The sequence below is a fragment of the Equus przewalskii genome, chromosome X (assembly GCF_037783145.1).
Source record: "Equus przewalskii isolate Varuska chromosome X, EquPr2, whole genome shotgun sequence".
In the NCBI taxonomy this organism is placed as follows: Eukaryota; Metazoa; Chordata; class Mammalia; order Perissodactyla; family Equidae; genus Equus; species Equus przewalskii.
Window position 1 is genome coordinate 31,095,364 of NC_091863.1, and position 17,606 is coordinate 31,112,969.

General features: G+C 38.7%; 1 protein-coding gene across 11 annotated transcripts in view; it reads left to right on the forward strand.

Moving 5' to 3' along the window:
* The window catches only part of SYTL5 (synaptotagmin like 5), a 277,939-nt gene that overhangs the window by 110,247 nt on the left and 150,086 nt on the right, over positions 1-17,606 (forward strand). For all 11 annotated transcript variants that reach the window (XM_070604701.1, XM_070604703.1, XM_070604705.1 and 8 more), the window contains exon 2: positions 10,527-11,000. In XM_070604701.1, the coding sequence (XP_070460802.1) occupies positions 10,882-11,000 (119 nt within the window). In that variant the 5' untranslated portion in view covers positions 10,527-10,881. The remainder of the gene's footprint in view (positions 1-10,526; positions 11,001-17,606) is intronic.

The following is a 17,606-nucleotide window of genomic DNA, read 5'->3' on the forward strand; positions in this document are numbered from 1 at the left end:
ATAGAAGGTCTAGGAAGCCAGAGAGAGACCTTTGGGTATTTTGTGAATCAAAGGGAATAGAGGTCTGTTTTTGACTGATCTCTTTTAATGACATATTCCTTCAGTGTAAGAACAAAAAGGATGGAGGGGGCTGGTCTAAAATGTTTTGAGCATCTATTATGTGCCAAATATTGCGCTAGGCACTTTGTATACATTAATTCATCTTCATATTCACAGCAAACCAAGGAAGTGGATATTAATATTCCCATTTTACAGATGAATAAACTGAGGTGTAAAAACTTAGAGTAGCTTGTCCATGTTATTCCCTCAGGGAGTAGAATTCGTTCTATTAGTTTCCAAAGCCCCACATTTTTTCCAACACCAACTCTGAGAGGGTACACAGAGCCAGCCTTTGATTCCGAGGGCTTTGTATTAGCAGTGCTTACCATGTGGACTAGAAAATCTTTGGGTGGCCGCAGTTTATGAACCCCTGAAATTACCTCCCTTTGTCTGTTAGAACATATGTATATTTTTTCGGGGTTCTTATTGATTGTTTAAAGTATCAGCTATCCCTCAAAAAGGTTTTTGGATCTCTGTTGTGAATAATGAAGCATCCACAAGTCTTGCAGAAATCCTTTGAGGAGCCTTTAGTTTCACTTGCCAGGCCCTGCCTTGAGAACATTATCGTTTCTTGTTCTATTACCCTTTCATGAGTCCCTGGAACCCATGGGACCAGTTTCTCCCAATACCCGCCAGTACCCTCGATACTGTTCATTTATAGAAGAGTCTCAAATAATTTGCACTTCTGCTAACTGTGCTACCATTCCTCTAATTTGTGCATCTGCGTGTGTACTCTTGTATTCTTTTAACAGCTGAGCATTTGAAACCCTGCTGACTTCTCTGTGTAGCTAAAAGTGCCTGTGCTTGCACTGACCCAGTAATAAATAGGGAATCATGGAACACATGCAATTTTTTCATTCCCATCAAAGAGTGGAAGAATGCATGACCCTTGATCTACAGACTTCCTGGTAACCGCAAACTTACACATCCTATGTATTAGGAAGTGAGATGTGGTAAATTAAAAGGGCCACAAATTCTTTACTGCTCCCCTTCCATTAGAATCTAATTCACCTCCTTCAATCTGGGATGACTTTAGTGATTAGCTTGACAAATAAAACATGGCAGAAGTAATGTTCTGGGACTTCCAAAGGTAAGTCTTAAGATGTCTTGCAGCTTCTGCTTGGACCTCCTGGAACACTTCTCTGGGGTAAGGAAGCTGACATGTAAGAAGTGTGACTACCCTGAGACCACCATGAGGGAGAAGCCACATATGGGTGTTATAGTCAACAGCTGACATCAACTGCCAGATATGTGAATGCGTCATCCTTAATATCCCTCCTAGTCCAGTCTTCAGATGACTTCCGCCCCAGCTGCCATCTGACTGCAGCCTCATAAAAGACTCCAAAATGAGTGCCTCCTAGTTAGGCCCAGTCAACCCACAAAACTGTAAGAGATAATGATAAATTTTTTTTTAAGCCACTAAATTTTGGGGTAGTTTGTTACTGAGCAGCAGATAACTGAAACACGAAGGAATGGGGTACACATGTTATATTTGGAGCTAATAAGCTCCACTTATATTGAAGGTTTCCAAGGAAACTCTGTTCATTGCTCTTCTGCCTACATTTTGTATGATGGATCCTACTCTTGTCCTCATATTCTCCCTGGTAAATTTTTTTTTTAAGATTTTATTTTTTTTTTCCTTTTTCTCCCCAAAGCCCCCCGGTACATAGTTGTATATTCTTCGTTGTCGGTCCTTTTAGTTGTGGCATGTGGGACGCTGCCTCAGCGTGGTTTGACGAGCAGTGCCATGTCTGCGCCCAGGATTCGAACCAATGAAACACTGGGCTGCCTGCAGCGGAACGCACAAACTTAACCACTCGACCATGGGGCCAGCCCCTCCCTGGTAAATTTTTTTAAAAAATTAAGTGACATATATTTTCTCTTCATTCTGCATACATCCATTCTAAAGGTGGCAGTGTTTTATGAAATTCTGTAACACAGAATTATTGGAAGAGGGTTAACTGATTAAATAGAACATATCACAGGTTTAGAAGAAGGCATCCATGATAAAGAGGCCACCATAATGTCATGTACAGTGGTTTCAGCGGTACATTCCACTCTAAATCCACTAGCACTGCAGTGGCTCCCACTGAGCTGGAATATTGTCCAATTTCTTCATCTCAAGCATTTGCCCAGAGTTTAGTTTCTTTCTCCCATTCCATTTTGGTATAGAGCATCACTTCAAGACTCTGATCCAGTGTTCTCTCCTGAGATGAGATGCTATGTATTCCAGTTTTTATTTTAGGCATTGCTTCTCAAATGTTTTATTTTTCATCTCATTCATTAGAAATCTGAAATCAGTCTTATGAGGATAAAATCATGATGTTGGCAGGATTGCATTTCTTCTGGAGGATCTAGGGGAGAATCTATTCCCTGGCCTTTTGCAGCTTCTAGGGGCTGTCTGCATTCCTTAGCTTGTGTCCCCTTCCTCCATATTCAAAGACCGTCACTCCAACCTCTACTGCTGTCATCACACCTCCTTTTATGAATTTAACTCTACCGCCTCCCTCTTGTAAGGACCCTTGTGATTACATTGGGCCCGTCTGGATGATCCAGGATAATCGCCCCATCTTAAGATCTTTGACTTAATCATATTTGCAAAGGTTCTGTTGACTAGGACATGAGCATTTTTGGTGCCATTATTCAGCGTATTGCAGATACCTAAGCTAGACTAAGATTCAGGCATTTCAGCAGATACCTGTGGATACTTAGAAGATAAAGAGAGGAGGAGAGAGTGTTCCAGGCAGAGTCTTGCAAGTAGGAAGATTTGGAGGTGAAAAAGATCATGGCTTCTTTAGAGAAATGAAGTATCAAGTGTGGTTAGAGAGTAGATACATGAGAGATGGGTAGACAAAAGCCAGATCATGAAGCGTTTTTAAAACAATATTAAACAATTTGAACTTTTAAGAGCAAAGAGAATCACTGAAGGGTTTTAAGCATGGGAGTGACAATTATCAAATTTGTGTTTTTGGAGGAATCTGATGTAGGAAAGCAAGAATGGGGGCAGGAAACTGTGATGCTGAAGATCAGAGTGATATCACTTAATTCACAACATGTCTGAAACCAAAATCCATTAATGCCCACCAAAACCAGCACATCTCCCCAACTTCCCTATTGTCACCTGTATTCTTCTAAGACTGAAATCTTAAAATTATTTCTGGCTTCTCTCTTTTACTTCCAACTCTAGTCAGTCACCATAACTTATTGCTTCTTGAAATTTTTAAAAGATAATGTATGATTATATGAACATGTCTAAAATAATAACCAATATGGAAATAAACTCCTTTTCATCTCTTCTCTAACTCTTGACAGTCCAGCTCTCATCTCTATAGGCAACATGATTAAGGGATCACTATGTATCATTCTGTGCCTTTTCCTATGTGTTTACATATATTATATATTGATTGCATTGCATTAGACTCATATGCACTTGAAAGCATGAATATCTTTGTATTTTCCACTAACAATGTAGCTTAAATATTTTCATATCAATACATATTTTTAAATACCTCATTTCAGTGTGGAGCCATGGTATTGCTGTAACTTTAGGCTATTTCAAAATTTTCACTTTTTATTTTTGAGGAAGATTAGCCCAGAGCTAACATCTGCTGCCAATCCTCCTCTTTTTGCTGAGGAAGACTGGCCCTGATCTAACATCCATGCCCATCTTCCTCTACTTTATATGTGGGACACCTACCACAGCATGGCTTGACAAGTGGTGCCATGTCTGCACCTGGAATTCAAATCGGCAAACCCTGGGCTGCCAAAGTGGAACGTTTGAACTTAACCACTGCGCCACTGGGCCGGCCCCATAAATTTGCACTCTTGATAGTTATGTTACAATGAATATCTGTACATTATCCTCACACATACACACAGATATTAATTTTTCTATAAGATAGTCTTAAAAATGGTCAAAAACTTGAATATCTTAATTTAACAAACTTGAGGTATGATTGAAATATAAAAAACTGTACGCATATAATGTATACAACTTAATGAGTTTGGAGGAAAGTATATACCCATGAAACCATCACCACAATCAATGCCATAAACATATCCATCGCCTTCAAAAGTTTCCTCCCATCCTATTTATGTATATATGTATGTGTTTATGATGAGGACACTTAGCAAATTTTAAAGTATACAACACAATACTGTTGACTATGGGCACTATGCTATACAGTAGCTCTCTGGGAATTATTCACATAGCATAACTCAAACTTTGTACTTTTTGCTCAATTTTGAAAGATTCAACTCATAATCTTAAAAGGGTGAGAAGAAATGTAAAGGCACTGAGATTTTACCCTGCTTTCAAGCTAACGAGTAGGCCTGTCACAGTTTTCCCTGTGGTGGCTGAAGACATGCTGCTCCTGGGGCAGATACAGTGGACTTTATTACTCACAGGACAACAAGTCTCATGAGCTTCATGTTTGCATTGGTTCCTCTTGCCTACAAGTGCCCAGGTGGAAACTGTGCATGCAGTGGATTTGCATAACAGCTGAGGAAACCTGAACTTATGGAGCCCAAAGATTTTACAATGGGATGCAAGCAAATCCGCCTTCTGCCCTTGAGAGAGTCTTTTGCTTTATTAAACAAGTCGTAAGCAAATCTACCCTTTGCTTCTGAGACAGATACTCTCTCTTTCAAGGCTGATCACTAAATAAACATTCTTGGAATGATTGTCCAGAACAAAAGACCAGTAAATGCCTCTGCTCGCAAGACATGTAGATATGGAAGAGACTCATGGAGAGTTCTCTCTCAACTAAGGGGTGAACTTATTTCCACTTTCACCAGTGGGGTATGAGTATGCCCATTTCCACACACCCTCACCAAACACTGGATGATGTGGGTTTTTGGTTTTTATATTTTCATAATCTAGTAGGAAAGCTAAAAAGTTTTCTCCTTGTGGTAATTTGCATTTGTGTAACCAGTAAGCTAAGTGAGCATCTTTTCATGTTTATATGAATTGCTTGTGAGTTGCCAAGACTGTGAATTGCCTTGTCTTATTTTTTGCCCCTTATGTTATTGGTTTATTTTCTCATAATTTGTAGAAGCTCTTTATATTTTCTAGATATTAATCCTTTTCCTGCTTTATATAGAAAAATCTTAGTCTCCCAGCCTATCTGTTTCTTTTAATTTTACTTTCAGTGGCTTCCTTTGTACAGATATTTTAAATTTATATAAGGTCTATTCTTTGAAACTTTTTTGGAGACAATATAGAATTTTGTAGGTCTTGGTAGTTAAAAAGGATTTAGGGGAACTACCAGATACGATATAAGTCTATCTCCTAATTTTTCTTTCAAATCTGTCTCTCTTGAATTTATTTAGGTTTTCTCCTAACCAGTTATTTTAAGATAGAAATAGTCTTGTCTTTAAAAATATCAAAATACATGATGCCAAGATAAGAACTTATGATGTTAAATATCTTTTTCCAAACTGAGGGTTCTGTGAAAATTCACAATGAACATTAGAGCATTAAAGAGACTGAGAAGTTCTGTAGAAGAAAACAACATTTAATTTGGTTTAACTCAACATATCCAAAATTTTGTTGGACTTCAGAACTTTAAAAAATTCCATAGAATGTCTAATAGCATCTGTTGTCCCATGGAGGTACTGAGAGGCAGTCACATGTAATGGTTAGAAGCAGGGTCCCTGAAAGCAGACTGCTCTGAGTTACTTACTAACTGAATGACTTTGGGCAAGTTATTTAACTTCTCTATGCCTCAGTTTTCTCATCTATAAAATGGAGATATTAGAATTTATTTCGTGAGCGAGTCATAAAGATCAGTTGAGTTACGTAAGCATTAGTTGTTATTATGAGACATTCTGAGTATACTGCTCTTGGAGCATCACTATAAACCTGATGATATTGTTAATTGGCCTTCCTATTATTGTTTGGAGAATGAATACCATTGTGAAGTTAAAAAAAAAATTTCAACTACTGTGCTTCATGGAATGTGCTGCACAGGTGAGAAGGTGAGAAGAAACTGCTCTATTGAAAAGAAATGCTGTAATTCTATAGCACCTGCCCTTGAATCTTTCAGCTGGGAGTTCATAATGAAAGTACTATTCATTATCTCCCTAAAGCGTCTTTATCTTTATGGCAGTTCTCACCTTTTGACAGTTGTGTGGATTCTTGCCTACTCATTTATTCGAAGGCGCTCCCAAGTAAATTTTGCTTTGCTGTTTAGCTTGTATTCTAAGCACCCTAAACATCCCTCTAAGTGTGCTGAAAATCCATCTAACTGTTGTATTGTCACACAGTAACAGGCAAACAGGAAATTAACTTTATTTTTTTTATTTTATTTTAATTTTTTTATTGAGTTAATGATAGGTTACAATCTTGTGAAATTTCAGTTGTACATTAATGTTTGTCAGTCGTGTTGTAGGTACACCACTTCACCCTTTGTGCCCACCCCCCACCCCACCTTTCCCCTGGTAGCCACTAATCTCTTCTCTTTGTCCACATTTTTAAATTCCTCATATGAGTCGAGTCATACAGAGATTATCCTTCTCTAACTGGCTTATTTCACTTAACATAATTCCCTCCAGGTCCATCCATGTTATTGCAAATGGAATGATTTTGTTCTCTTTTACAGCTAAGTAGTATTCCATTGTGTATATACATACCACATCTTCTTTATCCATTCATCTGTTGATGGGCACTTAGGTTGCTTCCATGTCTTGGCTATTGTAAATAATGCTGCAATGAACACTGGGGTGCATAGGACTTTTGGAATTGCTGACTTCAAGCTCTTTGGATAGATACCCAGTAGTGGAATGGCTGGATCGTATGGTAGTTCTATTTTTAATTTTTTGAGGAATCTCCATACTGTTTTCCATAGTGGCTGCACCAGTTTGCATTCCCACCAACAGTGTATGAGAGTTCCTTTTTCTCCACAACCTCTGCAACATTTGTTACTATTAGTTTTAGATATTTTTGTCATTCTAATGGGTGTAAGGTGATATCTTAGTGTAGTTTTGATTTGCATTTCCCTGATGATCAGCGATGATGAGCATCTTTTCATGTGCCTATTGGCCATCCGTATATCTTCTTTGGAGAAATGTCTGTTCATGTCTCCAGCCCATTTTTTGATTGGGTTGTTTGATTTTTTGTTGTTGAGTTGTGAGTGTTCTTTATATATTATGGATATTAAGCCTTTGTCAGATATATGACTTGCAAATATTTTTTCCCAGTTAGTGGGTTGTTTTTTTGTTTCAGTCCTGTTTTCATTTGCCTTGAAGAAGCTCTTTAGTCTGATGAAGTCCCGTTTGTTTATTCTTTCTATTGTTTCCCTTCTCTGAGAAGATAGAGTGTGAAATTAACTTTATTTTTATTAACTTCATCCTAAGAGCACTTCTAGAAACGTTCTATTTTTAAAGGTCCATTTCAAGTATCCCATAATGAGATGTATTCAGATATATTCTTTCCTTTGACTAAAATATCAATGCCTATTGTTTTTAAGTGTGTTACTCAAAACAAATGCTTTTTTTAAAAAAAGCTTATATCTCTGTGTGATGCTGTGAGAATTTTTGATTATTGCATCTTGTGTGTTGCTCAACAGAGTTAATGACCTGTCCAAAGTTATCGATGCTGAAAGGTAGCAGAATGCCACACAAGCCACCTTGTCATCTTTTAAAATAGTTTAGCTCAGTTTGGCAAGGCTCCTGGCCAGAGAGGGAAAAATCTACATCTGAAATGTTTAAGGCGAGAGATCTGTTTAAGTGAAGGGATTGAAGAATAAAATAAAACTGAATTACTCCCTCCTAATCTGACTAGTGTTTACTGGGCACATTAAAAGAATGAGAATCAACTCTAGATAAAATGCACTCAAGATTATTTTTACTCATTTTTTTCTGCTTGATTAGAGTGTGTAGTGGGTAAAGGTTCTCCAGGAGAGGCTATTAACTAGCTGAAAAGAGGCATCAAAAAATGGTACATACTTAGGTGAATTCATCACAACTCAGATGCTTGTTCTCCAAAGGCTCAGAAATTTGATTTGTTCAGCATACAGAGAACAGATCAGACATAGGTTCAACTAAAGCAAACACAGAGGGTTCCATTGGCAGAACCAAGACATCCACTCTCTGAAGGGAGAGCTCTGTGGAAAGCCAAGTTATAATCAGAAGTGTCCAGGAGGAAGTGACGTTCAAGCAAGAGGAAATAGTTTTTTATTTGAGTGGTTAATGGCATGAACATTTGCCAGACTGAGGCCCTATCACTCGACATGGAACATGTCGTACAGGGAACAAATAGGTTATTTTTATTTTGAGGCCCAAGTGTTTCTCTTCTGGTCAGAGTCTGGATGGGGACTATCAGCATCTAGCTCCTTAGATCTCCTTTATGACCAGGCTCACTGTCTCCTCTTCTCCACCTTGTATTTCTCCTGAAGGAATGTATTATCATCAATTAGATTCCACCTTACAGTCCAGTCCAGTCCTGCCTTCTGGAGGAAATATCCTGATTTTCTTGATAAAATTTCAGCTACTTGTGATCTCTTTGACCACTCATTTGCAAATGAGCTCTATCAGTCCAGGTACAGATGAGTGAAAATCCATTTAGGGCTAATTTTGTTAATTAAACTCTCACAGGCTAGTTTTATTTCTCTTATACCTGTACTTGACTCCCCATCTTCTCCATCACCTTCATGTGCTACCCCGTGGTGTTACTACTCTCCCTCCATTCTCCTCACGGGGTAGACCCTTGGATTTTTAGAGGACAGACTTGCATTTACAGCCCAAAGCAAGCATAATCATAAGCTTCAGGTCAAACATTTTTATAGCTCCCAACCCCTTGAATAATTTCTAAATACAATTCTATAGAATATTTACATAGGACATTCTAAATTTGACATTTCACTTCAAAATATGTCTTAAGTGAACCTGGCTGTAAGGGTAAGGTATTCATTCACTGAGTTACCAAGTGGATTTTCCATTTCAGTGTGAAACCAGATGAGATACACAAGGGGTGGAAAAATCAGTTGTGTTCTTTATCTGAGGAGACCACAATTGACAGCGATGCAAAAACCAAACCATTAACCTTTCCAAAGAGCCCCTTTTGTGCTTAACCTTGTTGTTTCCTGTTTGTATCAACCTTGGGGCTCTCCTCCCTGGGGCCTCTAGGACATTGGAGATGGACGAAAGGGCTGGAGTAAATCTCATGTGCACTCTCCAGACCAGGGCAGTTTCCTCAGAGGGAGATAACTTTTGGTCTGTAGGAAGCATTTCAATTCTGAGTCATTTCAGCAAAGTTCTGGTTTGGTGCACAATGTAGAGAACAAATTCGTGGGGACTTTGGAGAGTTAGGGAGGCTCTGGACAAGATCCTGTCCTTTCAGATCTCCTGAGATTTTGAGGTCAGCCTGACCTTATGGTTACTGGGGGGCCGCAAGGCACCCTTTGAGTAAGTGTCTAGTTATGCTTGGAAACCTGGCTAGAACCAAGCAAACCAAGAGAAACTTGCATGTAGCTTGTGGTTCATAGGCCTTGGGGAAAGCTAAGGGACAGTGTCATGGAATGATGCCAAATCATAAAACCCGGTAGATCCCTCTAGGAGTCATCGTTCCTAAGGGGAGGTACAAAGAGAATCCAAGTACTGAGCAATGAAAGAATGTGCTCAAGAGTTAGGATGAGGGACAAGGCCTGGTGAGCTTTTTATGTTGACTAAGAGGCAGTTTTAAAACATCTGCTTTGCAGTATTTAATACAAACCTAGAATAATTCACAAACAGCCATGTACATCAGAAGATATAAACACCCATATTGAGAATAAAACTTTACCCAATACATTTGAAGTTCCAGTGTTCTCCTCTCTGATTGCATCTATTTCCCATGAATTTCCTTATATTTATACTATAAATGTATGTATTCCTGAATTAGATACAATGGTTTTGCAAGTTATTTCCTTCATAAGTATGCTGTTATTCGGCATGACTTCGTCTGTAACTTAACCTTTTTCATTCAACATTACGTTTGTGAGATATATTTGTGTTGATACGTGTAGCACTCATTCATATTTGTTTTGCCAGCAGTGCTTATTTTATGCAGTTGTCCTAGTTGTGGGGAGGGAGGGGGAGAGAGAGAGAAGGAGGAGACCATTTAAGGGACCTGTCCTGTTGTAGACTTAGTCCAGATTGTACACTTAGTGTCTGAAAGTGGTGACCCAATCCACCCATGGCTCAGCTGCAAGGGTGATAATGGGATCTGTCTGGTAAGGAAGCTAATTATAATGGAAAGAACTGAATTTGCTTAAAGAATCTGGAGTCAACTAAATATAAATAATATTTCATGGTAATAAACAATAAATATTTAAAAAATGTAAGTTTACTGATTAAAAATTTTTTGAGTTAGGTGACACTCTTACAAGTGCTAATGGGAAAGATGGCCTAATTAATTTTTCTACCCTTTGTTTTCTCTACCTTTTCAGTGTTTTCTAGATTCTGTCCCAGTGCATCTGATTCCTGCTCTGTAGCTTTCTGAAGGGTTGACATTGAGCATTGTTAGTGAAACTCCGCTGCGACCTGAGTCTACCACACAACAAAGGCTTTGAAGATCTCTTTCAGTTAAAACCATAATGACTTTCTTGGACTGCAGTCCCAGTGGAGCCTGTTTCTGCGTAGCCTGGAAGAATACCTAACTACCAGCAGCAGTTCCTCAGAGGACTTAGAGAAACCACTCTACATCAAACAACTCTGGATTGTTCAGGGGGAACTTAAGGCTAGCGGATATCAACTGACCTGAAAGATTCAACCACTGCTACTCAGAGCTTCTGCTGAAATACCATGTCTAAGAACACAGAGTTCATCAATCTGTCATTTTTATTAGACCATGAGAAGGAAATGATCCTGGGAGTCCTAAAGAGAGATGAATATTTGAAAAAAGTGGAGGACAAGAGGATAAGGTAATACTCTTTTATCTTGTTTGCCCTCCTTGACTGCTTTCTGTTTGTTTGAAGCAATTCAGATCAGAAATGGGGCAACTGCAACCACACTGGAGACAAATGTTGGTCAATGACTTCATGGGTTCCCAGCAGTAGCCCAAATAGAAAACATCTTTGGCATTTTGTCGTTTAGCTAGGTGGAAGGATGGAATTTAGCTATAAACATGGTGCTTATGAGAATGTCCATTTGCTAAGAAGGTCAGAATGATTAATGAAGTAGAAGGACTACCCGGGTTTAAGTACCAGCTCTGAGATGTATTAGTTGTATGACCTTGAACAAGTTACTCAGCTTGTCTATGCCTTGGTTTTCTCATCAATAAAACAAGGATAATAATAGTACCTACCTTATAGGATTATTGCAAGCATTAAGGAAGATGATACATGTATAGTGCCTGGACCTGAGTGCACAATAAATTTAAGCTATTATTTATTTATAATGCTTTCTCAAGTCAGTCTTACTGGGAATTTGCCTCAACCATAGCTGGGAGAAGAAGGGGATCTGGAGACTGAAAAGTTCTCATTGTGCCCCAGAAATCACCTGAATTTCTTGAAATAAGTTTCTGTGTGAGGAAAGTTGGGTAATATGGGCACAGTTGAGTTTCACATCAGTTGTAGGCAGGGTTAATATAGCTGAAACCCCAGGTGTGACTTCGCCTGTGTTTCAGCCAGCATCCATTCTGATTGGTTGCATCATCTGTTCCAAAAGGTCACAGCATCGTTCTGATTGGCTGCCACGTCCATTGTGATTGTTTGCTGCCGGTGCTGTCAATATATTAAATATATTTGGTTATTACATCTCACCCCTGAATAGAGGATCAGAAATAAACAGAGTCACTGCCTACTGTGCAATATGTCACTTTTGTGTCTTATATGTCTCCCCAAACTGCAACCAGAAGCTTAGGTTTATTTTACTTGAGGAGAAAACTTGTCATAAGATTATCTTCACATACTGCAAAAATATTCAACACGCCAAAGGAACTAGGATCCTTAGAATTGGAAATACATTGAAATATTGTTGTTTTCATAGTTAAGAGCCAAAAATTTTCATTTCCATCATTCCAAGATATTCAACCAATCTTAAAGAAACAAAGGCTTTGGTTAAAATTATTACTCTCTTTTTATACCTGGAATTCAGGTGGCAATGAAATGCACTTAATGGTTTTAAAGAAATCAGAAATGATATTTTTGGCACTGGGAGTCCAGTCATGAAAAGTGGCTAAATTTTCTAATGCACTTCAAAAAGTTATATTGTTTATGGGGGGTGAGCTATTAACCAGTTATTGATGACATTCTCAGGGGAATTAAAAATCACTGCCTTCAGGAAAAAAACAATAATGAGATCCCAGGAAACACCGAAGTACAATGAATAGGACATTGTTTAGAATATTTGTTTTTGTCATTTTCAATAACTTTTAGTAATAATCTGTTATACTTGCTCTTCTTTTTTCTCTATTTTTCTTTCCTTGTTGTCTTTCCTTATTCTGTGTAAAGAAATTTAGCCAAATTGTGTAATATACAACAGAGCTATCAAGAATAAAGTTGTTGATATCCTGGCTCTTTCAACTTTTTTGAGGATAACAGAAGAAAGGCTTTTATAAAAGCCTTTCTAAGAGATCTAAGAGATACTTTTATAGAAAACAGAACATCTATTTTCTAGAAATGTCTATCTTATAGAAAATAGATTTTTTTAAGCTGTTATGTTTTCTTCCCTTCTTTAATAACAGCAGTGTCTAATATTTTTTGAGTGTTTTTTCCTGCACTAACTGTGTCAGATGTGTTGTCTTGTTTTATTCTGAGCTACTAAGATATGAGCCCAGGCCAGAAAACTCAGGCTCTTCCGCGTTTAACAGCTTTGTGTTTTGAGAAGTCACGCCAAAGTGAGTGGCAGGGGTGTTTAGAGTGCGTGCTGTTGAATCGCACTCATATATTTGTTGATTAAAATCTTAGTTACACCATGAAATCTTTGTGTCACTTTAGACAAGTCACTTCCACGGGTGGATCTAGTTTCCTCATTTGACAAAACAAATAATATTAGGTACCTCAGAAGATTGTTGTAAGGATTAAATAAGCTAATATTATCAAGAGCTTAGAACAATGCTGGCATACAGTAAGCACACAATAATTGATGGCTATAATCGTTAGCCCCATTGTGGTCTGTGTTGCCCTTGATTTATGAGTTGTAGTGAACACCATCAGTGCTCCACTCAGATCCTTTAGGGTCCCGTTGTTGGATCTGTACTCTCATCTCCCCGTTTCCACATCCTTTACTGCTAAGGGCTGGGACCTACTACTTTCTTTAGAGGACTACCTTTGGGTGGCTGGAGTTGCCCATAGGATTAGAGAGCCACAAGCACCAGGTAAATTTGAGTGTATGTCCCTACTGGGCAGCCACAAGCCAATGGCTGAGGTACAGAAACCCCTTGCCTCAAGGCAAGACAGACTGTGCAATGCAACTTCTGCTTCAGAGCTCCCCATGGGATCATGCTGAAACTGGACTTCACCTAAGAAACACATCTTTGCTCAGCCCCTCTCCCCTTCTCTCTCCTGCCTCTCCTACTCCCTTACAGGTTCCTCCTGAGAGCACTGCAAAAATCATTTGCACACAAATCTATATCTCAGAGTTAGCTTCTAGAAAGCCCAATCAGGAGGTTTGCCAGACCAGACAGGGAACTTAGTCCTTTTTACTTGATAGCTTCCAAAATCATCAACACAAGGAATTTATGGTGTAGCATATTTTATTGCAGCAGTAAACTTTTGTGCTAGCTGGTACAATAATTGTTTTCACTATGCTACAGAGGTGTAGGTTGATATATTCTAGGAGTCTAGAGGAAGAAGTAATTAATTATGAATAAGATAGAAACTGAAGGAATGGTTTCACGGAAGAGGTAACATTTGAGCTGAGCTTTAAAATGTGAAAAAGGATTTTGACATTGGCAAATGTATGTCAACTGTGTTTCAGCTGTGAACTGTGAACCACAAAATCACCTTCAGTTTCTGTTCAAAGGTTTCAGGAGGAAATGGAAGCCAAAGAAAATTTTTAAGAATTATGATTACAAAGAAGAAACTGATCTGGAAAGTTAGTAAATTGAAGTTTGGGAAACAGTGGATTTATTGTTTGCTTGTGTATTTATTTGCTTGAGTAGGTTGTCCTTAGACATAAAGAACGTAGACAATGGGAGAGTGTAAAAATTGTATTGAATCAATGTTTTAGGCTTGTCGCCCGACTGTGCTCCACAGTCCACATAGCCACTGAAGTGTGGCATTAATGAAGGTGGGACTGGTCTCTGGGTGCTCCTAAAGGTGCTCTGCGCCCAAAGGCACATGAGAAGCCTGATAATTACCTCCAGGCATGAATTGTAGGCTGTGGAGAGTCATCTGCCTACTACCAGAGCAATCTAGCTTCACCCAAGGGGCTCACATACATTTGTTCTTCTCTTTCAGACCAAGCAAGAAGGAGTGGTAGGCAATATCTAGACACAGGTTTTACTATTAGTAAGAATATTTTAAATGTTTTCTGTGGAGAACAAATCACTTAGGTTTATTGATGACTGTAATGCAATGAAGAAAGAGGGAAGAAGTGATGCAAAGAAAATTAAGCCATCAACAGTGATTGCAAATGGAAAAAAAACCCAACCATTTGGAAGCACAAAATAAAAATCTTTGTTGCTCATTTTGTACCTTCAATTTTTCTAACTTTGGAAGAACTCAGCCTAACATAAAAGAGTACATGGTATCTGCTCCAAAAAACATATCTCATTAACAAATTCTTACTCTACTTGATCTTCCACACCTAAAAGCAAATACTGTTACATATCTACTTTGGAAGTATTGGTCTATATAAGAAATCTTCATTTATAATCTTAACTTATAAGTGACTATTCATTTCAGCAGTTCACCATGGATTTTATTCTCACTAAGAGGATGTCATTTCCATTTGGCCACAATGCATGAAAACATATCTGGACTTAACATTCTCTTTGGCACCGGTTCTTGGGCTTGTCTCAGTGATGAATGCCATTGGTTGCCTTACAGCAAACATTTCTTTTTTCTTACTCCCTACTCAAACCTCAGTTTTGTTTAGCTCCAGCAAACTTTTTCTGTAAAGGGCCAGATAGCAAATATTTTAGGCTCTACAGGGCATGTGTTTTCTGTTATGACTACTTCACTCTTCCATTGTAGTATGAAAGCAGCAATAGACAATATGTAAACAAATGGGTATAGCTGTGTTCCAATAAAACTTTATTTACAAAAACAGATGGTGGGCTGGATTTGGCCCAAGGGCAGTAGTTTTCTGAGCTTTGGTGTCAAAAACAACACCTTGGTTGGTTCTAGCCTTGGAAATAGCTGCATACACCTGAAAGCCTAGATAAGCCATCTCAGGGAGAAGCAGTACATTTAGAATCCAAGAGATAAGATAAGAGTTGGACTAGAAACCATCAGTCAGCTATCAGAGATAGAGCATGGGCTTCTGTCTGGGAGATTAGATGATTTCATAGGCTCCTACCATCTCCAGGAGATTTTTATGCCTCACCTAATCTTAGTAGCTCGTGTGCTGGAACAATTTAAATGTGTTTCGTTGTCTCTATAGAAGAACAGCAAAATGAATCTGGAAGTATAGAAAATACCAAGAAATAGCAGAAAGTTCTGCAAAATTGTGGGGGACAGATTACAAATTCCTTTTCCCGATGAGATAAGAAGTATTGATATCCCCATTTATAGATGGGGAAACTGAAGTGCAAAGTTAAATGACTTGTCCAAGGTCACACAGCTAGTAAGTGGCAGAACTGCGATTTGTAGTCCCACCATCTGGCTCCAGAGCTCCCACTCCACTCTTAAGTCACTTTTAATTTCTGAGTGATATGTCTGTCCTTTCAGGGGGGCCAGAAAAAAAGAGATGGTAAACTATCTAGTGCCTACCTCACACCAGAGAATGTCTTACTCCATTCACAAATGTATCCTCACTTAATCTCCGTCATCCCTCGATATGTACTATTGTAATGTACTATAGCTATAGCAACTGAAACTTGGATTAAATAATTTGCCCAGCTGGTAAACATCAGAGCTGAGGTTCTCCCCTTCCGTATTGCTTCCCTTTCCTCTATGCTGTGATGCTTATGCAATAGCTGCACCTATTCAGATCCTGTTGAAAGCCCACTGACAGCCTTACTAATAGCTGTCAGAAATGGAACGAAACAGAAAACATTTCTTTAGCCTGGTATTTGCTGACAGTTTTGACCTTTAAGCTGTGTAACGTTATCTAAAGTTACTGTGACTTTTATCGAAGCATTGCTCTTACACAATGAAAACTGACAAGAGTTCCTGATGCCGTGCTACTCTTTCTGCTGACTGCAAAGCTAAGTGCAAGTGTATTATGTTTTGTTCCACACAGCTGGTTCAGCTGAGAGGGGCTACTAAGCGAGCCAGAGCTTCGTGTCATCAAGAGACCACAGATCCCAGCCGGGAAACTGCCATTCACCTTCTGGCTTTGTCTTTATGTGGTTGATTTCATCATTTTAGAGCAGGGTTGGGGAGGAAAGAAAAGGAGGGAGAAACAGAAGGGGAAAGTGTCCTCAAATTGGCTATTTGGAATCCTGTAGATAAGCTAAATATTTGGTTCAAATGGATTTGAAGCGATTTCAAGAATTATATATTCAGCCTGGAAGTTAGGGAGCCTGGTAAGTGCCAAGCAATAATATCCTCTTAATACTCTACAAATGTTTGATCTGTGGGGCTGTTTGTTTTTTGCCAAATCTTATCACTACCACTAAGAACAAAATTAGTTTGACCTTCTAAAAAGCTTAAAGATTCACCGTCCCCATAAAACACCGGGAGAGCTATTGAAGTGGACTTATATTTTGGTAAACATTTTGTTCTAATCCTAATAGAATTACCACAAGCTTCTTAATGGATTAACGGAAACTCACAGCATGAGCAATACTGGCTCCCTAATAGAACCCAAACTCTTAATGAGTCACAGAGAAATGAAAAACAAAAAAAATCTGGCTCTGCCTTAAATGAATTTAAAACCTTGGGGGTTTTCCCACCAAAGACCTTACTAATTTTGCTACATACACACATATAGGGAAGCTAACTTATATTTTGATTCTACGGTATTTTCTTCCAAGTAACTTACTTGTAGGGCTCACTGTAGGCACAGGGCCACAGATACTTGATATTTAGGGACATTTCAAACACTGGATTGTCCAAATAAATAAACTTATACTTGCCAGACCATTTTTTTGTTTGAAATAATGTGTATGTATATATATATATATATATATATTTTTTTTTTCTTCCCCCAGATTCCTCTTTTAGTACCCTTTCTCTTCCTTTGCCTACTTTCTCTGGGCAGAATTGGTGTAGAGAACATGCCCCTAGGCAGCAGGGATTAATTTGCACTCATGTCCAGGAAACTACCATCTCCTTTTACTGTAAATTGAAGGAACACAGAACTATAAAGCCCATGGAATCCACAATATGGCTGAATGTTCGTGGGGTAGGATGTTGGAGCTGGGAAGGTGAGTGAAGAGGACTCACCCCCCCCCCCCCACCAAAGGCAGGTCAGTT